The sequence below is a fragment of the Camelus ferus genome, chromosome 23 (genome assembly GCF_009834535.1).
Source record: "Camelus ferus isolate YT-003-E chromosome 23, BCGSAC_Cfer_1.0, whole genome shotgun sequence".
In the NCBI taxonomy this organism is placed as follows: Eukaryota; Metazoa; Chordata; class Mammalia; order Artiodactyla; family Camelidae; genus Camelus; species Camelus ferus.
The window spans coordinates 3420149-3445654 of NC_045718.1; the positions used below are offsets into that span (position 1 = coordinate 3420149).

The 25506-nt window shown below is 38.1% G+C and overlaps 1 protein-coding gene across 1 annotated transcript in view; it reads left to right on the plus strand.

Moving 5' to 3' along the window:
• USH2A (usherin) overlaps positions 1–25506 on the plus strand; it is a 640561-nt gene that overhangs the window by 330809 nt on the left and 284246 nt on the right. Inside the window, exons 34-35 of the mRNA XM_032466772.1 lie at positions 4127–4274; positions 21429–21580. Coding sequence (XP_032322663.1) covers positions 4127–4274; positions 21429–21580 — 300 coding nt within the window. The remainder of the gene's footprint in view (positions 1–4126; positions 4275–21428; positions 21581–25506) is intronic.

The following is a 25506-nucleotide window of genomic DNA, read 5'->3' on the forward strand; positions in this document are numbered from 1 at the left end:
GAAAAATAAACACCACTAGATTGGGAGTGTGCTCTCCTGAGTTTTAATTCAGATTTTGCCACCATCTGAGTGACTTAAGACAAATTTATTTAATTGCACTGAGTCTTCGGTTCTTCAAGCCTAAAATTAGGACTCTGAATTAAATAATTTTAATGTCTCTTTGAGCCCTAAAATTCTATGATGCTAAAAAGATGACCCCAAACAATATTCTATGGAGCCAGACGAGATCTGTCAGCCACTGAGTAATGGTGATTCAAGATATAAAGATGTAGAAGTCCTTGCTCTAACTCTTGTTAGGGAAATAAATTTGCTCATATTATTTTCGATTTCACTGTGTTTATTAGGGCAGAAAATAAACTGATATATTTTCAGAAGTATTCAACTAAAGGTTTTTTTTTTTTTACCTTTAACTCTGTTAACCAGTAAAGTAAATGAACCAGAACATTTTAGGTTCATCTTGGTTAATTGAGGGATTATTGTATATTTCACAGTTTCAACATAGTAACTGGCTTTCAAGGTCATTAGATTAATAGATGGAGATCAGGTTCCCAGCCCAGTGGAATTGCCTTTAGAGATAGTCTTAGCATGTTCACTGTAGTCTTAGAAACAAAACATACAGACAACTAAGCCTGTAGGCAGGCAGGCAGGCAGGCAGGTCGGCCTTAGAGGAAAGTGCATAGGGATTCTACATGACTGACTAAGATTTACTTCAGACTGGAGCACGTATGTTACATCATGTGTCTTCGTTTAATTTTCCCTGTTGACTGGATTAAAAACTCCTGAAGGATAAAGACAGCAACTTTCAAAGTTCTGTCTTCAGACTTAAGCACAGTAGCTGGAAACCAGAAGCTCATGAACAATTCTTGAATGAATGAATGAATGAATGAACACTAAGTATATTAACTTCATAAAGAATTTGAGACTTCTGATACGAATCAAATAATTTGCTGTAAAATGTCCGAGTTGGGGACTGTATGGTTCCAAATACATGCTCTGTCTACTAAAAGGAACAGTATGCCACTCATCAAATGGTATTGCAAAGTGTAGTTATTCCTAGTGAAGACATTAAGTGAACAATTAAATATGGAAGCCAGTACAACAGACAGGTATCAAGATATGTAAATGTCTTGGTAATATTCATATTCCTGCTACACATTTGCCTCTTGATGGATGTTTAGTGCTAAATGTATTTTCTGGAAAGATTCTTGGAAATGATGAACTTTAAGTTTTTAAAAGATCATTTCTAGATAAAGTGGCCTTGTTCTTGTTCTTCATGCTTTAAAATATGTTGCCTTCTTAACATCGTCAGACAGATCCTACTTATCTGGAAAAGAGAATGCTAGTTTAGGATGTCCTTAATAGTCCTTTTTCAAAAATAATTGATATGCTTTTATTAGTTATACATATGATTATACCAAAATTGAATCTTCTTTTTGGGCTGAAGTTACTCATCATTTCAGGGTAGTATTATGACTTCTCAGGGAAAAAAAAAAAAAGGTTGTAATTGATGCAAGCTATAGAGGATGGATTGAAACACTTTATTTTAATGGCTCAGAGGCTTTCAAAGACTTTGCCATTTCATAAAGACATCTTCGATCAGCCCCACTATTTTTAGTTTTTTCCAAACTAGAATTTTAATCAGCATCCAGTTGTGTTGAATGCAGTGGCCTCTGCTGCTGGCAGAATTCAAGTTGGTTCGGTTTCATTTAGGTGATATCAGCTAGGTTAGACCAATCAGAAGCAACTTTAAGAACATTTACGTCCTTATTGAAGGAACTAAGACACTGTCCTGCTCACTTGGCACCTCTAAGTGCATGCAACAAAGGTTGTGGGAAAAAACAAAATAAAACATTTTGCAGGTAATTCTGTTGTTTCAGCAGCCTCTTTGTAAATTCAGTTTCATTTATAAGAAAAAATTTCCAATAAACTCCTTGGATTCTTAAAGAGGCTTTTATCAAGTTACTAGTTTATAGGTCTTGAATGTCATAGCCCGGCGAACAGTCCTTCCAAACCAGGGGATGTCTGCATTTATCCCAGAAAACATCATAAAATTCTCAAAACAAAGTGAATTTTAATTCAGATGCTGTTTCAAAAACTGTATACAATTATATGTCACATAGCACACACAGTATCTCTTTGGGAGAGCTGTCAGGGGAAATTCTTAGGCCATGAATAAGAAAAATAATAATGATAAGTAGACTATGAGAATTAAATCCCAGTGTGGTGCGAGTTTCGCAATAACATACTGCAACATTTTTCCCCTCCTAAGAAAAAAAAATTCTAGGAAATTCAGCTGGACAGATTTATCTCTCTCTGAGGACTAGAAAGAATGCTCCTTTGCCCACTTTCCTTTGATAAGTCAGCTGTCCCACATGGCCTCTTTTCCTGCTGCGTTTTCTTGTGGACTTCTAGCCTGTTGGAAATATTTTGGTTTAATTTTTCTGTTCAGGTAGTTATTTTTTAGCTTAATAGCAACATGTCCTAGAGCTTCGACTCAGGGTTTGGCCCCAAGCTCCATTGATTTCTCTTTATTTGCGAAGATTCTGTTCTCAGGAGGAATACGGGTTGTCTCTTACATCTGTATGCACACGCCACAGCTGAGAATTAGAGGAAGCCCACAGAGGTTAATTAGGTCCCCAATCTTAATGCAGTTGCATGCCCAGGCTGCAGCTTTAACCCGTCTGAAACTTGCTTACGCTGAGAAATTATCTTGAAGACATAGGCTACTGTTGTGTTCTTACAATAAAAGATGTGCGATTAATCTCCGTGTCTACTGACTATTTCTTGTTACCTATACTTACAGCAAAGAATTTGCAACAACCTTACAGGCAGTAAGTATACTTTCAATGTAAGAAAATAGCCTTTAAAGTCAGTCAGTTTTCTCCTGTCTTTAGGAAAAAGAATACCAATTGCTCTAAGTATCAAAAGGTCATTCCTTCAATATCAGACTGAAAAGCCAGGTGCAGGCCAAAAGAAATAGAGAGGTGTTTTTAAAATTTTTTAATATTAGTAACGTCTACCTCCAAAATGGACTGCATAACTACCTGCTTTTTACATTTTCCAATGATGTTTGCTTCCTTTTCTTACTGCTCTTGGTAAAATTTAGTGCTTTTTGCAGGATTTTTACATTTTATTGTGTAAATGATAGTTGTAATTTAAAGAGTTTAAGTGTAGTTTTCAAATCTCTGTGTAATTTAAAGAGTTTAAGTGTAGTTTTCAAATCTCTGTGTTAGCTTAATTGCTAATACTTACTGGCAGATAGAAGCTGGAAAAACTTTGTGTATGTCTCAATTTCCTGCAGAAATGCTTATCCAAAAAGTCAGGCAGGGACAAACTTTTCCTAACACACGTAAACATTTATTTTGGAATTATTTGCCATTGATGATGGAAGTGCACACAAAGGTTCTGAACGTGTTTAACACTCATGCTGCCATTTCTAGCGTTAGTGATAGCTCATTAGGGAATCGGAGGGGTCCAATGATCATTTTAAGTTTGTTGGCCGTGCATCATGCAGTGAGGCCCATTTACTCTGGTGCATGAGTAAATGACTTGAGCCTTTAAGCCATCAAACAGTCACTCAACGAGTGCTTTGTTGATTTATGAGAAGTGGTGTTTTTTATTCCATTTCACATTGTATTATACTTTAAACATATTACTCACTTTATGGTAAATAAAAAGCAGTTCTGCTTTCTGTACATTTTTCTCTAGAAATCACTCGTTTTATCCTGAAGTAGCCTTCAGTCTCTTAGCACTTTTCTCATGCACGCGCACGTGTGTGTTTCATTCTAGGAATCTTTGCGCCAGATTAATTTCATCAGGACGCTTCACACAGTTAATGTATGCCCCATCTCTGGGCTCTGACTCAGGATCTATTTATAATTCCCACATTTTTACATCCTGGGTTGTTGTTTAATTATTGGCGATGGCCGTCCCGTGCCCTAAAAAGGAAACTAATTAGATGGCAAACCTCAGCACTGAAACAAATTTACTGGGGGCGGGGGGTGAGGAGAGCTTCATTTCAAAGAACATGGAACCCTTATGGTGAATTCTCTTTCTTTCGTGCTCATGTAAACTTTGGGGACCTGGAGTGAAACGTGTTTTTTGTGTGTTTTGCCTCCCTGCTCAGGCTTGCACGGGGGGCGGGTGCACAGTGAGTGAGGCCAGCCAGGCCCTGACAGAGGAGAGGGCCCCGGAAGGCGTGCCCGCCCCCAGAGTGCACTCCCATTCACCTCACTCCTTTAACATCTCCTGGACTGAGCCTGACTATCCGAATGGTAAGTGAACTCTTTTAGCCTCAAGTTAAAAAGATGATTAGCAAAGGTAAATTAATATTCTAAATGGCAGCTTATATGTGGTACTTAATTTTTAATGATCATTTTAGCACATAAAATACCTGAGATAGTATCATTGTCTGCAGTTAGGAGATTGTGGTTTTTAGGCTAACACACAATTTCGGTGGCTCAAAAGTGCTCCCTTTTGATAGTTCTTATGTACTGCATCTTATTGTTTAATATGTTCCAGGAGAGGTGAAGAGAACAAACAGGATTCCCAAAGAATGCCCTTGTAAGAGTGACATTATATTTCCAATGACTTTCTGTTTTTGACTGTCCTGAATTCTTTTGTTAGAGAAGTAGGGAGGTAGAAAGTTCATCCACATATTGTATTTCAAAAGGCTTTTGATTAAATAAGTTTATCTTAAAAGACACCACTTGGAACTCTATATTTCTTAATATATTATTTATAAATATTTCAACATGCAGTTTTTAAACAATGCATGCATGCATTAAATATATATACATTTATACTTGTTTAACTTGAAATGGACTGTGTATATTTCTAAATGATATATATATGTCTCTGCATAGTTTAGAGAATTAAGTTAGCCAGTTAAAGTTTCCTAAAATAAAGTCTTACCATAAAGAATTTGTAATTACTTGGGGTAGAAATTGATTTATTCATTTATTGGAAATGTCTTTAAGTTCCATGCAATATAGTACCATTGTTTCATACTGGTAGAGCTTACATACCATCAAATTTAGTTCCTCTTTAACACAGATATCAAGAAGACTTTTAATATCATTGAAACTGTTTTAAGTAACTCATTACTGAACACTGAAATGGCCTTTTTAGCATAGACAGAAAGAATGAAAGAAAAAAATTACATTTTTATTAGTTTATCTTATGTTTACTAGGTTATTAATTATTCCAGTCATCTCATTTTAATTAAACTTTTGGCAAATGCACGAGATATATTTGAGGTAATGGAGAGAGCTCTAATAATTAGAGTGAGTGATTATCTCTGCTATTGAAGTCATTCCTGTACTATTACAAATTTCCTAATAAAAAATAAATGGATGTCTATTTGATACTTACTAAATAGTCAAAAATCTTGTCATACTTTGTGTTCCACAAAGAAATCTAGTCCATAGGTGGCAATGAAAATGTTACTGATTTAATCCAGCTGGATTGATGTTAACGGTGTTAGATGATTTGCGTGGTGGAGCACCCCACTTCATCCCGTCGGTAGTTGTAACTTCGGTGGCACCCGAGATCCTGGGCTGCTAGAGAAATACTTTTGACTCTGGACTTTTCAGAGAATCTTTGTGTATTATGTTTTGTACATTTGAAAGCAATTTTAAAATATATTCATTGAACAGTAAGAGTTTGGGAGATTTAGAAGATTGGTATTAATACATTCATTTATTCTAAAGTCTTCTGTTTAATCACATGCGAATTTTCAGAATTTTTGTTGCGGGGAAGTGGTTAGACATTTTTAAAGTCATAGTTTTCATTAAAAATTTTTCTTCTCTGCACTACTTCTCTCTCCACTTTTCCCAAATTCTCCATTTTTTGCTTTCTATTGTCCATCGTCTAGAGATGATTGTTGGGGAACATCTTATCACTTCATCTGTTTTTCAGAGTTCCCATGCTTCCCCCTAAAAACCCAAAGGGTAAAGTCCAAATTCTTCAGTCAGGTGCTCAGGTCACTCCCAACTTGTGATTCCGCCTGCATTTACCTAGCCTTGTAACACACTTTCCTTCCTAGCCACCTGGGCTCCTTCTGGTTTAGTGTAGGGCTGAAAGACGTAGGCGTAGAGTCAAATAGACCTAAGGTCAAACCTTGTCTCTGATGAATAGTAGCTGTTACTTTGGAAAATTTACTAACTTTCATGAACCGCAGTTTTCTCGTATTATAAAATTGCAGTGAATGATTCCTGCTGTCTCTCCATCTTCACCTGTAGAAATCTCACTCATTCCTCAGGGCTAAATGGAAGCCTCTTATTTTATGAAATCGTTTCACTCTTCTCTGAGTAGCAGTCAAGCTTTCCCTGTTCTGTTGACCCTAAATCCTCTTTCTGTGCCTTCATCATGCCAGGTACTTCATTCACCCTAGGCTCAGATTTATTCGGGTACATGTCGAACATGCCAACCACATGATAAGGACCAGAAATCACTTATTTCTCTTTTCCTTCACGGAGGCTAATGCTTGCTGTTGGTACCTAATTAATAGTTCATTTAGTTGTTTCTTGTGAAAATTTCATTTGATCAGTGGCATATCTACTATAGAGCCCTGGCTCTCCAATGATCCCAACAGAGAGTAGAAGTAGTTACAGGCCAGATCCTAAAATATATTTTTCTGAAGTGTATTTGTTCCTGAAATATATCTGTGTACCTGTGTGGAGCCTGGGACTAGGTTTTTCTTTTAGGAGTTTGGATTTTGCATCAAATTAAGATTTCTTAATTTTCTCCAATGTCACCCAAATAGGCCCATATTACAGACTAAGCTGAATGGTGGCTGCTTTTTAATTTCTGAACATGCTGCAGAAGAGTAATACAATTGGAAAATAAAACAGGTTTCTGCCTTATGTAAAGAAACCCTTTCAAATGGTTTTCAATCGTGTTTCTCAAACATATCTGATTATTAGGAACATCTCGGGGGCACTGATTAAAGAAGTAGATTCTAGTGCTCCACCAAAACACCTGAGTGAGTAGGCAGAGTATCCCGCTGACTTGGTTATCATCAAAATGCTGATGAGTATTAAATCCCACCTCCGGGGAGACCTCTCTCGTTAGGACCCCTTCAGGAGACTTCCACATGGATTTATGTTATGTTTCAAACTCAGCATGTCCCCTCTACACGTCCTCTCTGCTGTTTTCCTCGCCCCATGATTGGCACCACCGAGTTACACCCGCCAGAAACCTGGGAGGTACTCTTGAGTTCAGCTCTTCTTCACCCTTGATTACTCTTTCCACATGACCCCCCTCCCCCAACCACAGCTGTACTCTTCTGACAAAGGCAACCGATATTTCTCACCCAGATACCTTCAAGAGCCTCCTTGTGCCCTAAAAAGTTAAATCTGTCCACTCAAAATACCTATTTTGATGACCTACTAGGAGCCATCATTCTGATGATTCCAAGATGAATTTACCCAATCCTTGATCTTAAGAGGATCAGAGAGTTCCTTGAGTGAGATACCCATGTGAACAAATAATCACACGGTAGGCGTGTGCACAAGGCACCAAGTGTGTGGAGAGGAAACGACTGAGGATGTGGGGGTGTCTTCCCTCTGCTTGTCATTAAGATGTGGACGATGCAGAGAGACACACACACTTAGGCTGTCATGTTCTGTAACAGGTACTGATTGCCTGGTTTCACACACTCTAGGCTCCCAAATCTTGACTCTGTTAGTCAGTTATATACCTAAATGGAGTATTTCACTAGGACTTAATAAACATGAAAAAAAAAAAAGTTGAGAAACAGTAAGCCCCCTTTCTGTGATAAGAAATACTTCCAAAGGCATGCCAAATGTGACAGAACGTCAAAGGCAGAGAAGGTTCTTATGTAAATGTCCAGTTGTTACCTATCAAGTAATTGGTAACCTTTAGTTAGCCAAGGTGGCCTAGGAAACAGGCCCTCTGCTTTATAACTGGTTCTGATGTAAACAGTCAGCTCCTACTCATTCAAGCCTGGTGATAATCCTTACCCAGGGGCTAGAAGAAAGGCCTCTTATTCTCCGAGTTCCCTTTTCTTCTCTGCTCCCCATCCTGCACCTGTCCGCAGCTCGTGCAAGGGAGCTTGCTTTTTGCTTGGGGACGTGCTTCATGTGCTCAGAGAACTTTTTCCTGTTCCATCACCTCTTGTTCAGCTGTGTGCCAGCAGCTCTAAGAAGAGTTCCTGACTCATAATCGGTGCTCGATTAAAAACGCATTGATTACCAATATCAAAAGAGAACATAATCACGGAAAACAACACATACTGGTGAGGACATAGAGAAATCAGAACCTTGCGTACTGTTGGTGGAAATACAAAATGGTGCAGCCATTATGGGAAACAGCTTGAAAAAAATTTCAAAATATTGAAAACAGAATTACTGTATGATCCAACAGTCCCATTTCTGGGTATTTATCCAAAAGAATTGACAACAGGATTTTGAAGAGATGTTTGTGCAGCCATGTTCACTGCAGAGCTAGCCACGATAGCCAAGAGATGGAAACAACCCAAATGCCCATGGACAAATGAATGGATAATAGAAAATGCCACATGTGTTTATGATGGAATATCATTCCACCTTAAAAAAATGAGGAAATTGCCATATGCTACAACATGGATGAACCTTGAGAATATTATGCTAAGTGAAATAAACCAGTCTCAGCAAGACAAATACTGCGTGATCCCATTTATATGAGGCATCTAAAGCAGTCAAACACATAGAGACGGAAAGTAGAATGTGGTTTCCAGGGAATGGGGGCTGGTGTTCGGTGGATATAACATTTCAGTTTTGCAAGATGAGAAAGTTCTGGGGATCTTACCTAACAAAGTGCCTCTAGTCAACACTACTGTGCTGTATGTTTAAAATGCTTAAGATGGGCAATTTTATGTTGCATGTTTTGCACCACAATAAAAAAGAATGATGTAGGGAGGATGGAATAAAATGCAATAAACTTTAAAACCAGAAAGAAAAAAATTAAGATTAAGGACTGTGTTAGTTTGAAACAAGCAAAAATGTTAAAGGATAATCAGATAAAGATATATGTGTACAATATACATTTGTTAAACAAGAGTGAGCTCACACCCATTTGTCCTTTTCTCACCAAGCAACATGGTGGAAACGTCTTTCCATGGCAGTTAAGTGTAGCTAAACTTCATTCTTTCGAAAGACAGTATTGAATCCCACTGAATGAAACCACAGCTTATTGCCTGTTATTGATGGACATTTAAATTTCCGTGATTTTGCTATTGTAAAGAATGGGGCTTCCTCTGAATTGCTTTAGACTGCCAAGTTGAGCCTCTAAGTACTGGATCATGATCACTTGATTCACACCTAAGGCTTTGCTTCCTTCAAACGTGCTGCTTGTTTCCCTGTCCCTTGCTTCATACATCCACAAAAATGGTGGTGTGACACTCCAGCTCTGTTTCTCTACCCAGAGCCCTTTACATCTGCGTTCCTTCTGGCAAAGGTGTTCTTTGCAGGCTGCAATTTTAGGCAGGATTTTAAAACTTCAGAAAAGAGCTACTTTTAGGTCTGAGGTGGTTAAGAACCCTTTATTCTGTAGGACCTTAACTCTTCCTTTGTAATACCATTAGCCTTCAATGAGAAGGAACACAAAGCATTACTGTCTGCTAAGTGTGTGACGTGTACTGTGTAAATTACAATTGCATAATTAGAACTACACTTATGAGAGCTTCCAAATTCTCATGAGCCATATCCCCTTTTAGAAGCCTTGGCATTAGAATCTGGAAATATATTTATTCCTCCCACTTGAGGCCCGCTTTGGAAAAATCAACATAGATACCTGACTACACCAAACTTATACCTGATTGTGCAGCATAACATTTAGTAATGTTTTAAACTAATTAGAATAATATATACTCTAACTAAATATATAAAATGTTAACTAAAACTGTAAAATATGAAATTCTTATCCTTTATTTTTGTAAATTTTATTTCAAGGCTGATACTTTCATTCAAATATGATGAGTTTGGGTAGAATCGTAAAGAATGCACCACATTTCATATTATCAAGGGTCTAATAATTGTTTATTGCATATTTTTTCTATGTTCTCCATGTTGTAGGCAAAAGATCTCACTGATTTGTCTGTCTTTTTTTTTTTTACATGCTACTTTTATTAAGTCAGTTTACAACATTGTATCAATTTCTGGTGTATAGCATAAAGTTTCAGTCTATTCTTCATTAATACTTAGAATGTCTTATAACTCTCCACTATCACTATTTAAGTAAATTGACCTCAGAGTTTCCCTGTTAGACTGTGACCCACATGAGGGCAGGGATTCTGTGTGCCTGGTTTGCTATTCTAGTCCCAGCATTTGTCAGGATGCTGGTCACGGAGGAGATGGGTAGTAAACAGGTGTGATGTGGATTCATACTTACTGATGCTGGGGACAGTAATAAAATGGTAATTGTGTTGAGGTGATAAGCACATGCAGTCATACAGGACACACAAATGCACATTTATAGCGCATTTATTATTGTGTAATGCAGATAGGACTATTTCAAAGGCCGTGGAAAGGCTTCTCCCTCCTGGCCTGCTGAAGTCTCAAAATACGCACCTCGAGACCCAGGCATTTGGCACAAGATTTTCTCAGCCTGGTAATTTGTAGATGTTCTAAAGAGAGACAGTGCAAAGCTGGGTCTGCTTTGCACACGTCAGTGGGAAGGGCTTTGTTGTTGCTGCCGTCAGGGTTTGCTAATGTCAAGACAGGCATAGTAAGAGTAGAGAGCGTGAGAGCTGGGCACTCTTAGACCAGGGCCCCACAGGCTCCTTGAGAAAGGAAAGAGCACTTGAGGAGCCTGTGAGAACATTTTCCTGATTCAGCTTTTTTGTGTTGACCCAGCTTTGTGAGAATGTATACATGCACAGGGACCAAGGAAGTGCCAATAATGACAATAAGAATAGGAAACATTTAGGAAGTTGATTGTTTCTGCAGACTTATCCATAGGACCGTGAAGACGATAGAACATTCTTGAAAGAACTCTTAGTTCAATTCTTTAAGGATATATGTCATTTTAAGCCTGGGTGGTAAAGACGCCAAATAACTGGAGGCGTGTACGTTTCTGTATATGCTGTCCTTTGCATTAAGACAGGATATAGAGCAATAAAGTTTTAGACTATATATATGTGAAGGTGTATGTATAGATACTCATTAGGTGTTCTACCTGTGCAAAGAAAGAAGTATGTGATGTTCTGCTAACACTGATAATAATAGCAATAGTAAGAGCTGCAACTTAACAACTATGTGCCAGGGACTGTGATTCTCAGAACTAGCCCATGAAATAGGTATTGTTATTCTAACATTCAGATGTGGAAACTCAAATTTATAAGTATTAAGCAACTTAATTACTCTAGGCAAGACAGCTAGTTAAGTAGGAATGTAACACAAAACGAGGTGTAACGCAAAAATGCATGATTTTCTTCACTGTACTCTTCTGCCTCTACTTTGTGTAGAATTGCTCATGATACAGAATTCCATCTAGCCCTGTGGAAAAAAAGAAAAAAAATTCAGATACTTTTTCTAGTTGTGTCTCATTCTCAGTTCCAGTATTCAAAATTTCTAAGATCTCTGTCCTGATTTTTCTCTGGTTTTAAAGGAATGCCTATTTTTTAACTTTTTACTTTGAAATAACTTAAAAAAAAAAACAGTCAAAATGAATCTTATTTTCTTTCCTGGAAACGCTCAGATTTAATAGGAGCAATGGATTATAGAATTTAGTGAGTCACTTAGGAAAACCGCTTGACAGTTTTGAGCAAACCTTGTGTAACTTTTATGAAACACCTCCAGTCAGTTTGTCAGGTAGAATTTCCCAAGCACAATCTTTTTTAGATTCCGTTGATTCCATTTTTAGGAGAGCACAACTGTAATAAGGCGTTCTTCCACATGGTGAAAGCTGTTCTCTCTTTTCCTTTTTAATTGAAGGATCACGTATTCACACAGGGAGATACCTGCCACATTCAATCATCATCCGGACCTTGGGGGGAAACCCCAGTTGGTATTCATATTGCCACACTGCACTGGGGGGAAAAAAAGCAAACAAATTTGTTTGGAGCATCTATATTCACTGTGCATGTTATTTTTTATGACACACTAAAGCATTGTTGTTTAATTCTTACAGTAAACAGAATTCTTCAGTGTAAATAGAGATACCTTGTATTACATTTACGTTGCACTGTACTTGTATTGAGTTTCCTTGGTTAGGTATGACAACCTATTGAGCACCCTAGGAAATCCAATTTGACACAACATGATGAAGAGGCTCAAAGATATATACCCCAGTGGAGGTGCTTTATGGACAGTTGTGATTCAGCTTCCCTGTGAAAATTAAACACCTTAAAAATTCTACCATTATGGGAAGAGAAAGGTGATAAACTTCAAAATGCTTATGATAGAGAGCCAGTGAGAGTTAAGTATCCATTGTGTGGCTTAGCCACCAAAGAACTGAATTTCTAGAGCTGGATTAAATAACCTGATCCCCCTGACCACATAGCGTAATATTGTTTGATTTTATTAGAGCTATCGTCTTGATTATTAGCAGAAGAGAATAAGCGAGAGAAAAGCACAAAGAAACACAGTACAGTACAATATAGTAGGATAATTTTCCATATTTTTTTTACATTGGGTATTTCTCTTCAGTCTCTCTCGACTCTCCCCCACTCAGCCCTGTATCCTGCAAGGCTGCCCTTTACTTACAGCATCAGTGGGCTTCTGCTCTCTCTCTGGCTTTTGGTTTGTCCACAGGCAGCAGCAACAAGAGACGAGAGGGTGGGAGGAGAATGGAGTCTTGAATTGTCTGCCAGGCTCAGGGCTCCAGGGCTGCCTTCTCCACGCAAGGCTCCAGCTCCTGTCCATTGGCCCTTCTCTGTAACTCCAGCTCTTTCTCCAGCTTCCTGAATCTGTTCTCATCCTTTCCACTGCAAATTTAAGGATGCTTACTAGGCCCCAGGAGTCCTGACTATTACCAGCTAGGGATTTGTTATTATCACTTGGTGCTTTTCATGAGCTCTACCCCATCTTTGTGAATAGACCCTTCACTAAATCCTCAGTTGTCCATTTGAGCTGCTGTCTGGTTTCTCCTGAGACCCTGACTGATTCCTCAATCTCATTTAATCTCCACTTAACACACAGAATTTGGGGTACCAGTTGCAGACTTAAATGTAAAATGCCTTCCTTCATTCTGAAGATGGCAAAAGTAAATAAGAAAACAGACAAAACCTCCATTTTGTTACACTTTGTTTTGGCATTCCTAGGTAGAAAAACAAGGAAATGGGTCTTAAAAAGTCAACCTAGTCGTCTGTGGTGGGAAGAAAGATTTAGAATTATGAAGGGCTCAGAGATTTGTGGGATACTGGCAAAATTCTACTTTTTAACCTTGGTGATGGTTATAGAAGTTTTACTTTTTAATTTTTTAAAAAATATATTTTTATATTATATTTTATTACATAGTTTTTAAAAGATTTTTAAAAAAGTGCACAGAAGCTGGAGAGTACACTGTTCAATGCACTGCAGAGCCTGAATCCTTCAGTACCAACCCATAGCTTGGTCATGTTCTAGGTGTGTGTCTTTGGTCAAGTTAGCAAACCTCTCTCAAACCTGTTTCTCTCATCTATAAAGGGAAATTTAAGGTCCTTTTGCTTTTAAGGGTATTTCCTGAGGACCAAACCATCTGATTAAATCATTAATATGGTTGTTATTTTTTTCAGCATCAAATTCCTTTGACTTTCAAGGGTTTGCCTCTCTGCCGTACTTCCTTACATAATAGTTTTTTGTTTTGTATTTTAATTAAATGTTATGTTTGGAGATTATTACAGATTCACATACAGTTGTAAGAAACGATGCAGTGAGGTCCCACATACCCTTTGTCCAGTTTCCCCCAATAGCAGCATCTTCCAAAACTTTACTACACTATCACAACAAAGATTTTGGCATTGATACAGTCAAGATACAATGCAGATAAATGACTTTCTTTTTTAATCCTCAAAAAAAAAAAAAAGGAAAAACAATCCCCTCAAAACCATTAGTATAGAGGCAAGTTAGTTCTTTGGTAGCAGGTTTTTATGAGCTTCTTTACTGAGAATTTCACAGACCATCACTGATAAAGACAGACACTTCTCTCTGCTGACTGGTAACCCTGTTATACCATGTTCAGTAACACAACCCATTTCCAGGCACTTAAGTTTGTTTATTAAAGAGAAAGTACAGTTGAGCCTTGAACAACGTGGAGTTTAGGAGCACTGACTCCCCGTGCAGGAGAAAATCCACATACAGTCCTCCCTTAGTATCCATGAGGAAGTGGTTCCAGGGAGACTCAAATCCTCTAGTCAGCCCTCCCTGTCTGCAGTTCTACCTCTGCAGATTCAACCAACCTCAGATTGAATAGCACTGTATTTGTTGGAAAAAAATCTACATGTAAGTGGATCTGTGAAGTTCAAACCTGTGTGGATAAAGGTCAGTTGAGTATAAAACTGTTAAAAATGTTTTCTCTCTTAGAATGTGGTCCACACAACTGCTAAACTGTAGCAAAACCCAGTCCCTGCCTCAGTCACAGCCAGTTACCGTGCATTCAGCAAAGTGTGACCTTAACATTATTTTTCCTTGTTGATGTTTTCAGCTGGCCCACTTCTCCCTACCTGTATGGTCTTCCCTACCCTAGTCTATCGTATGTGTGATTCTAGATTTATTTTTCTAAATAAGGCTTCCATGATGCCCCTAGTCAGTACAGAAAAATGTCAGTGATTCTCCGATGCATAGTAAAATTACAACTTCTTGGGGTGGTATTCAGGGCCCCAACCTCCCTTTGAATGCTTATTTTCTCTTAGACTCTAACCAGTTACGATGACGACAGCAACATAGTGGTTTCAGGGTGGCTTTACTAGACCTTGCATGTGCTTGCTTCCACACGTTGGTAATTGTCACTTCCCTACCAGGGACATCTTCCTGAGTCATTGTCTTTTCACATTTTACCATTTATGGAAGAACTTACGGAAGACCTAGCTTCCTTGCATCGAAGACCTGGCTGCTCTAAAAAGCTTTTAGGACTCATTTTAGCCAGAGTGATTATTTCCTGCAGGAAATAATCTTCTGTACTTACAGTTTATACCATTTGTTGAACAGAAAGGTTTTGCAGTGCTGATCACTCTTAACTCTTGGATTGTTATTTAATTAGATCTGCGTTTAAACCTTTTCTTACTTCCATAAAAATAGATATTATTTCTTATTCTTTCTGTCCCCCAAAGGACCAAGCATAGTACCTTTCAGATAACCGACTTTAAATAAATATGTGCTAATTTTTCCATAGGCTTATGCTAATTGTGTTTAGGGCTAGAGCATGTTCATCAGTTCCTAATTTGAGTGGAATTCCTACCTATTTTAGAAAAGAAAATCAGGCTAGAAGTGGATAACAGGGGTAGAGGCAGCAGTGGGATGAGATTGTCAGATCCCACCCCCGAATTTATCCTTGTGTGACCTTGGAAATTAATTTAGCCCCTCCAAGACTGTATTCCCTCATCTCCATAATAAGGGAATAACAGTTCTAATTTCTTGGTCTAGTCAAAGTTAGCAGAAATAATTTATAGAAAGCACGAAGCCTATTTTCTGACTCGAAGTATAAGTGTTCAGTATTTTTTAATAACAAAGTGTTTTATAATTTCAGAAGTACTTTACATGATGTTCTAAGAACTTAGCATTTTCCTCTTCCCAAAGCTATTCATACACATCCTGTACGCTAGTCAAAGAAGGAAGGCGTCTTCTTTAAAGCTTCCTCTAGATTACATTCACTCATTTTTGTAGCTCTCTTTGGGACTCTGAGGTCAATAAACATTGTTGCTGTGTTAATAGATGTTTTAGACTTATTAATGTATATTTTTGGAACTGAATTATACAATGTTTCATATCATACTAATTTTATATCACAACATTTGCTAATGGAAAACAAGTTTTGATGTCTGCTTGACTATCTTGATAAGAAATGGAGTGGTCTCTATTTATCAAGAAGTTTGACTGTGTGTCCTCAACTCAAGATTTTATAGTTAATAACTTTGCCCCAAACCAGACCCAAGGAAATGCCTTATCCTAGGCTTTTTTGGAGAAAGCATATGTGGACACCAGCTCTAAACCACAATGGTATCCCACTTCGGCCTGACCTGAGGTCTGGTGATTGACTGCTAAGACTTGGAACAAAAGGCAGAAAAGCCAGAGAGGCCAGCATCGCTAGTCCATTTCATCCTCACAGCATTCTTACATTGAACCCAGCTTCCTGATTCTGAGATGGGGAGCTCCTCTTGCTAGTACTTGGCGAAGGCCTGATTGATCACTGATTGCTCGTGGTATGATCAGATATGAATTTTGAAAACTGCTCTTCTGGCTGTATTATGAAGAATGAGATTTATGGGACCATGAAGAATGCATCAAAACACTTAGGTGGCTGTTATTCTCAGATATGAGATGATGGCAAAATGGACAAGACAGCCATGGATATGGAGATGGATAAAGATCATTCTGGAATGCGAGGTCTCCAGGATCCAGGGTGGAGCTGGTGTGGTGGATGAAGTAGAGAAGAGTGTCCAGCAGATATCAAAGGGCAGCTTGCACTTTCCCAGTGTAGCATCTGGTTGTACAATTTGGTTCTACAACCGATCTTTTAGCCCTTCCTACAAATGCTGTCAAATATTGGGGTTATCTATAGAATGCTGGATATCTGTGTGCGTGTGACCTCACCTGCACTGAGGCTGGACTTCAATCTCATCTACCTCTCCATTCAGATGCACCCTAGATGTGTCTGAGCAATTGAATTTACTGTCATACATTTCACTTAATGCCATTCCCAGCTCGTGTGCCATGTATGCATCTCACTCTGAGCCTTTCTCTCACTAACTGTCTATTATTTCCTTATCCACAGTTCCAAATGTCATGGTTATCTAGTTTCTCAGCAGATTCTGCTAGGGGGTGACTTGCTAGAGTCGGGTAGGCAAAACAAAGAAGTTACTTTTGAGAGACTGTCATTGAAGGAGAGTGGAGAAGAAAAAAAAAGCTCAAAAAGTAGACGCAAGAATTGAGAAAATGTAGCTTTTACTGAGTGACGTTAAGAAGAAGAGCTGGGTAGGGATCCTGTGTCTCCTCAGTCCTGGAGGGTTTTGCTGAATTAGAGAATGTCGTCTCTGATGTCCGCAGTGCACAGTGTGAGTCATCGCAGAGTGATTCAGTCGTATTCATTACTGTCTTTGTGAAGATACGGGTAAGTGTGTGGTGCCGGCTGGAAAGATTTCCTTCACAAACGCTTAAGATTTTTAAAGTTGGCACTTAAGGGAGAAGATTTAGTTATAATGAAAATTAACTTCTATAAAGTATCTCATTTCCCAGTATGTCAGATAAATGAGATACTATGCACATAATCCTAGCAGAAAAGAAATTTTTGCTCCCTAATTTATGTAAGAAAAGGGAAATGTTGATTTGGGTACTTTCTACTTCAGTGTTGAAAAGAGAACATTTCAGGGGGTCTTAAAGTTTCTTTAAGAGCTTCTCAGCCTGCGATTTGCCCGTGAGTGCAGTAACGTCAGTTCTTCACACGTTGTGCGCACACTGCCTACAGTAATGCTTAGCTGAGTGCCTGGCATATAATAATTTCTTGTCTTTATTATTCCTGGGATTTTGTCTATTTTTCTTCCTCTTAAACTTTCCGTATACTAGTTGGTTATTCTCTATGTATCTTTCATTTCTTAGTTTTAATTCATCTGTGCTTTTGTGTGTCAAGTACTAAATGGCATTAAATCAAATGCTCTCTATTGGTATTCTTTGAGTTTCCATGAATAGTCATATTAGAATAAAGGAGAATGGATGCTGGTAGCCACACTTTTTTTTGTGGCACCATGAGTGGTACCTGATAGTAAAATGAGGACTCTCAAAAATTTGAGAATAAGAGAAGTGGACCTGCTTTTGGAAAGATACACGGTACATAGTTTTCTTCGAAAAGGAAAATGGGTCATAGCAGTAGCTTTATTAAAGGATTAGCTCATTTAAATTAAAAAAAGCTTAATCCTAAAGGATGTATTGAGCAAGAACTGATAGGTCAAACAGAAAATGTGCTAGGTATTCGAGACAGACTATATTTAATACAAGGAGTTGGTTACAAGACCGTTGGAAGGACAGGAAGAAGCAAAAAGGGAGAAGGAGACAGATTAAAAGAACGAAAAGGGTGATTGCCGCCAAGCTGGTGAACTTCCCTGGGCGGGAGCTGCAAACCTGCCTCAGCTGCTGTTTGCTGCTGGATCTGCTAATTTGAACTGGATGCTTGAACCGTCAAGAGATGCTGCCCCAGTCGGAGCTGAGGTCGCACTGTGCAGAAGAGGCACTTGTGCTGCCTGGACTGCTGGGTGCTGCTCCTGCGGGGCTGTGTAGGGACGGTCAACAAAGGCCACAGCTCTCAGAGCCAGAAGCTGGACGTTCCCTTTCTTCCTGCTTCAGCCCTCCCAGCAATGCCTCCTATTGGTGAGGCAATAGAAAGTCCACCAGCAAGAGATCTAGCAATGTAGTGTTGGCTCTGAGGCTCAGCGTGCAAGAGAAAACTGTGGAAGTGTGGAGGTGGGGCTGTGATCAGATGAACTGGATAAATAACCAGCTGAGTTATTCAGCATCCATGTGCACTGGAATCCCTCCCATTACCTTCCACAACTGACGGCGATCACTGCATGCTTCCACTACTCTGCCTCGGGCAAGTGAAAGTGCTCTTACCCTCTGTCCCCATATTCATATCTGGGTGGTATCAGTTCCCCTTTTAGTTCATATACAACCTACCTAGATATGCTGCAACTTAAAAACTAAACTAATAAATTAACACCCACTAACTTTATATAAATCAACAGGGAAAAAGAGGAGGGAAAATTAGTTGTTATAGACAGATCTCTCCGTAACAAGCAGGAAATTAAAAATAACATCTACAATTCTTGTTTCTATAACTGTTAAGGCCATAGGTTATATTTGCAACTTCTTCCCTTTGCTCTCAGCCAGTTGCCCATCTGTTTGGGATTCTTGAGCTCGTGAGGCAACCAAAATTTTATATCTAAAAGGTCTTGTGTCCTTAGTGATGGTGGCCTGGGTTGCTTTAGACTTTCAGTACTTAATATGATTGGACCTGGTCAGATCCCAGGATGCCCTTGAGAAAGCCCAGGGTGTCAGTATGCGGAAGGAAGCTAACTTCTCCGTCCACATAGCACCTTTTTTCTTTACCTGTTGATATAGTTCCACGAGGATCCCAAATTACCAGGTCATATTCTCAATTTCTAATATGGTCGTGCCTCGGTTACACCCCACGTATAAGCATTCCTCTTTGTGGGGATAGTTAGTGTCGTGTGTTGAGTGTAATAGTGAGAGGAAACACTCTTACTCCCTTCTTTTGATTCCCTCATTTTCTCACTGTAGAAAAACCAGCATCAGATACGGGTCCTGAGATCAAAGCAGATGCAACATCCTGTAGGAAGCCCAGACCCACAGGCTGTGATCACTCAGCATAGGCCGTGATTTGGGCTTCCAGAGGCCATCTCAGCTGTCTCCCAGGCTGTGGGTCGATCAGGTCTGTTGTTAGATGAGTGACTTCCATGGGGTCAGCTCAATTCCCACTTCTTTTGCCATGAACTGATTTCTTAACCAAAAGCAGCGTTGTAAGGGATATTCTGAAAACAGGCGCAGCATTTCCTAAGTGCACAGTGGATGGTGCCATCGGACTGTTGTGAACAGGTTCTAGAAGTGAGCATCTCCCTCCCAGGAGAGAGGGATGCTTGGGGAAGGGCCCTTGGTGCTGTGATCCCACAAGTGACGCCATCCCTGATGTGATGACGGATGGAGGTTCCATCTTTTTTCAGGACGTGAACAAGACCAGATCTGGTGTTCATAAGGCTGAGAGTCAGGCCTTCTGGAAGCCAGTTATCAGGGACTCCCTTGACGAACGTTGACTTCACTAGAGTCTTTGGATTCAAAACTCATTCCTCCTCCAGATCTTCTGTTTCTGAGCTATTCTATAATGTCATCTTTTTAGCAAGTCTCTTTTCATATTTCAGCCTTCTAGGTGTCTGTTTTTCCTGTATCTTGAATTTTCACTCTGTTTTGGATGCTGATATTATTACTATGCCGCATGTTCTGTCATTTATTCATTTGGTCAATATCTTTTAAGTGTCTATGATGTTGTAGGCATAGTGCTAAGCTCTAGAAATACACAGGTGAAGAGGGGTCAAGATTGTCTTGGGGGTCCTGTAGCCCATTGTGGGGGATATCAGGCAATTAAGGAAGGAATAATAGTACTAATAATGTGAGAAGTGGGTACATGCTATGATGGAGATTTACGGTGAGCTTGGGGAGAAGCACCCAACATCTGTCCTCAGGGAGGGCTGTCTGACAGAGAAACAATAGATAATTCCTCAGGACACACCCAAGAGGCCACTGTGAAATGAATTTTACTTTGAGAAACCTTCTAATTTAGCATGAAAGCAAAGTTTTATTTCCCCCAGTATAATGTTTAATGAGTGTAAGGATGCTAGTTTGCCCATGAACAGAGATCCGTTAACTTCCTTTCACTGAATATTTTGATGGGATGAATCAAATGATAATATTCAACAGCCATTCAGTCTTCCAAATCTGTTAGTTGATTTCATGGAAATCTATATAGCTTTCCTTCTGAAATAAATTTTAGTTGATCATTAAACCCAGCAAATCATAACTTCTCTCACCCATTCATGAGTGTCTCATGAATGTCCTTTGTGCAGTTTGCACAGGCTTTGTGTTTAGACGTTTCAGTGTTGTGGTTAAGAATGTAGACATTGGAGCTAGACCGCCTCGCTTCCAATCCGTACTCCCATACTTGCCAGCTTTGTGACCTTGAACCAGCTACCTAAGGTATCTGTGCCTGAATCTCCTCATCTATAAAATAGTGATAATAGTACTTCCTCTGTTATGGCAGTGCTGAGAGGAGAGGGTTACAAAGGAGTTCACACACATCAGGTGCTTAGATCAGCGCCTGATGCATCCTGAGTCACACGTAATGCATTCACAAATAAGGTCGTTCTAAAGCTAGAGAACATCGATTAGGATATCATTTTAGAAAGCAATAAAAATTATAAATGCATTTAATTTGTTCATCTTTGATATGGAGCACAAATGACAGCAGTTAACATGATGCAGTAGAAAGACTCCTGTGCTGGGACTCTTGTGTTCTATTTCCATCTCTGTACTAATTAGCTGGACAATTTGATATTGAAGAATTTAAAGCCTGTTTTATCCTTTGGAAAGAGACAGGGTTTAGACTAAGGGAAATACCAAATGCTGTGATTCCATGAACTCACCAATCCTGTCAAGAAAGGCTTGCTTCCTTTACGATAGTCTTCGCTGTTGTCCAGTAGTCGTACTAAAAGCCAATTATTGTCTTCCCAGGTGTTATCACAAGTTATGGACTGTATCTAGATGGTGTATTAATCCACAATTCCTCAGAACTCAGCTGTCAAGCTTACGGATTTGCTCCTTGGAGCTTACATTCCTTCCGAGTCCAAGCCTGCACTGCCAAAGGTTGTGCTCTGGGCCCGCTGGTGAGTGTGTGAATTTACATTCTGGGAATGCATTAACTGTCAGATGACAATGAATATCAAGGAAGAAGTAAGTGGTGGTGACTCACTCTCTGCACAGCGAGCCTTTCAAGTAGGATGGGAGATTTTTCTTTTTAAAAAATTTCATTTAAGACCTAGTAGGATTTTATATTCAACATAAATTTCAAGACGGCACATAGGTCTAGTGAAGGACAGAATCTACATTTTACTGAAATTTCAGAAAGTGAGTTGACCAGTTTAGCAGACGTATGTACAATTTTGCCTAATTTAGTGACATATTTAGAGTGCGTGTTTTTCTTCCTAACAATGAACTTGACAACTAAGGAAGTTATGATTAAAAAGTGAAAATAATGCAAGCCCATAACTGCTATATTACGGTAACACTTCTCCCCTACAAGTATGTTAACCAATTAAGCAGTTGAGTTCGCCTCATCTATTAGAATAAAATATTTTAATTTCATTAATGTGATACATTCATAAGAACAATATGTAAAATTACATTAATATCAGCTTTTGATATCCACATTTCAGAAATCTATCATATGGATCTATGTTTCATTAGTAGTTAAAAGATTGACAAAACTGTGCTTTTTATTACTGGTGTAATTTTAAAAACCCAATTACTAGTACATAATTGTTACATACCAGCATGACATGCTTTAGTTTCAAAACATCACATTTTACTCTTCTGCATATTTCTTGATTAATCAGATTTAGCTTCTTCTAAGGGAAATAGTCATTCGATTTAGATATGTTTTGGCAATCTTTGCTAATGCCCTATCATTTTAATGTACTCTGTCTTCATTGAAGAGTGCATTGTATAAATATTACCTTGGAAAACAGCTCTACCGTTTAATTTTTGCTTCCTTATTTTTGATCACACCTCCTGTTTTACTTCAGAGGTTGGTTGCTTTCCAAGCTGCTCACATCATCTATCAGTGGAGCTGAGCTGGGGTCTTTACTGCCATTAAGTACTTTATAGCTGAGACCCTCTGATGGTTACTTACTCTTAAAAGCAGGAATGGCAGTAGGCCAGCTTTTCTTCTCCATTCAAAAAAAAAAAAGGAAAAGCAACAAAAGAACACGTCCTAGGAGCTTGAAACCGAGGCTTTTTCAAAAATATAAACTGCATATTGTGGTTCTGGCTGCTAACTTGGGTCCCACTCTGTCCCCTGATGTTCTGGTAACTTTAAACAAGGGGGACACGATTATCGATCCGTGTCTCCTGCAGATAGTAGGTGACATTGGCCTTAAGAAAGCAAATGCCACAATGCCCTGATGGGAAGAGGGAAACAAAACTGGACTTTAAAAACCTACCCTTCCACGGCCTCACACATTCTAGATTCGTTCCTGACGTACAGCACAGAGTTATTTCCCCTCACCTTGATGATTTTCTTTATTCTGTGCTCAGTATGCAAACACTTTTCCCAAGTCAATGATCCATCCCTAATCACTGGGATTGAATAACAGTGTCTTTATTTAGAACAAGTCAACTTTGTGCTGCCAAGAAGTTAAAACCCATGGTCTTCAATTGATTTCTAGAATTTTTTTTTTTTACCGATTACAGTATACATTATACCCTTCAGAGATTGCATATTCAAGTATTCGATAGCTTTGGAACTATATATCACAATCCTGAAGGCTGTTACAGAGTCAACTCCTTTTGCTGATGATTCTTCTAATGTGTCCTTGATTTAAGAAATCTGTGAATCAATCTTAAAAGCTAGATTTTCCTATCATTGTATTATAATAAGATTTTCAACAAAATTCAGCAAAATCGCATATATATGTGTCTATATATATGTCACTTAAAGATATTCTTTATCTAAAACTCAATGTTATAACAAATATTTCACTGAAACAAAAAAAATTACAATTTCTAATGTTTTGTTGGCAGAAACCCAGAATCAGTTTTCCAAAGAGTCATTTTTTTTCTTCATCTGAAACATTTCTTAAGGATAACTCTTGGTTTTTAGAAAAAGAATTCTGTTTGTTTCACATCTCTTACATATTTAATATCGTTGCTTTTTGTGCACACAGGGAAATACCATTCAGTGTTTCCTAAGATAAATAACACTCTACAGTCTCGAATGTGGTCTGTTCCACCCTCAACATTTTCCAGGTTGCTTATTAAATAAGAAAATAAAAAGGTAAAAAAAAAACACATTTGGTAAAATAGAATATCTTTGACATAAAAATGCATGTATAAATTTAATATTCTCACCGTTTTAATGTAGTATTAGTGCAATATGTTTGGTACCCTTAACCTGACCAAGTTTATTTCCTGTTATTTGTGATTCAGAAGAAATTGCTCTACATCATCTGAAAAAAAAAAAGATTTCCATGTGGTTCGTTCAGTTCTTGTCCATTTGCACAATGTATTTGGCTTTTAAAGAAATTCCAATATAAAAAACAATTTATAATGCTTTTGATCCTAATTTTAAGGTGCTAATATGCATTGTCAAATTAAATCCAGTAATTGAGGTTTCATAAATATTTGAAATAATGAAAAAAATTAACAGAAAATGCAGCAGGGAAGAACTTTTTAAATGCTTTCCTTTTTTTCAATTATGTTGTTGAATTACAATTAGAGAGAAACCTGTCATGTTTTCGTGTTTCTATGATAAAATGCAATGAGTTTGTTCATAGGAAAATCATTTTGCTTTTGTTTGTTTGTTTTTCTCTTAGCCAATGTTAGATAATACTGGTAGAGTCTAGGATGGGGAATTTTATGACTGTGTCTGGCCTTGGAACATTCATTGAATTCAATTCTCCAAGGACCTTCTGAAGGATGAAGTGTGAAACTGTAGGTTACCACTGTGCGATGTGGTGGAAAAGCTGCCTTGGTTTCCTGGTGATGGCATGCTTAAACAGATAACACATCCAGACACACATGTATATTGTACGTACTCACCTTTTCACAGTCGTTTTTAATAAAGAAATGAATAATATTTGTTACTTAAGGCATCTAAATCATAATGGCAGTAAGTGTTATGGTCAAGAAAATCCCATGTGCGGAATCGATCCTAAACCTGCTATGAGCCCCCATGCCTCCTTGAGAAACACGCTTATTCTACGAAACCTCAGACTTCTCATCTATTACAAAAGGAAAATAATGCCTATTTTATAAGGGGTTGCTGTGAAAATGTAAATGAAATATTTATACAAAGATTTCTGGTACGTGCAAAGAGTTTTATTAAGGATAAAAGTTTTATTTAAATGTTTGTATGTTTTCATTACATACTTCTTCTTAGATTTTTTCTTTCTGTGTCAGGGGAGGTTTGCAGGTGAAGCCAAGCCAACCTTCCAGAAGGCCTTTTCCTTAGCACTTCTTTTAGGCAAAGTAGATGAACAGAGAGGTATTTCTTTTTTAAAAACTAAGAGCAAAATAGTACAATTGCCAAATTTAAAATAGAGTGAAAGTATTTATCCAGATATGTAAAGAAATTTTAAAAATATATTTATTTTGAATTAACCAGATATTTGAGAATATAATAATATAATTATCTGGATTTACCCTTAATTCTTTCAACTTTTTGAGTCTCCTATTTTATTGGAACCCTTTAAAATCATTTTCTGTGCAATAATTTGAACGATATACATAGACATAATGAAACCAATTGCATTGTTATAAAATATTAAAATGATGAATTGATATTTTTCCAGTCAAGTTTCTTTATCATTTTTTGTACATAGCTATTAGGCTAAAAGAAAAAAAGAGTAGGAGTTATAGATCTAAAGAACCCATAGCCTTTCTCAGATGAAAATAAAACATGTTGTGACCTCATACTTATTAAAAATTAACACACTGTCTTTTCCACATTTATTTTCATAATTGGGAAAGTATATTCGTCCTAACAAATGAAGGCTTCGTAATTGAGAATATTTGCCTGCCTAAGGATTTCATG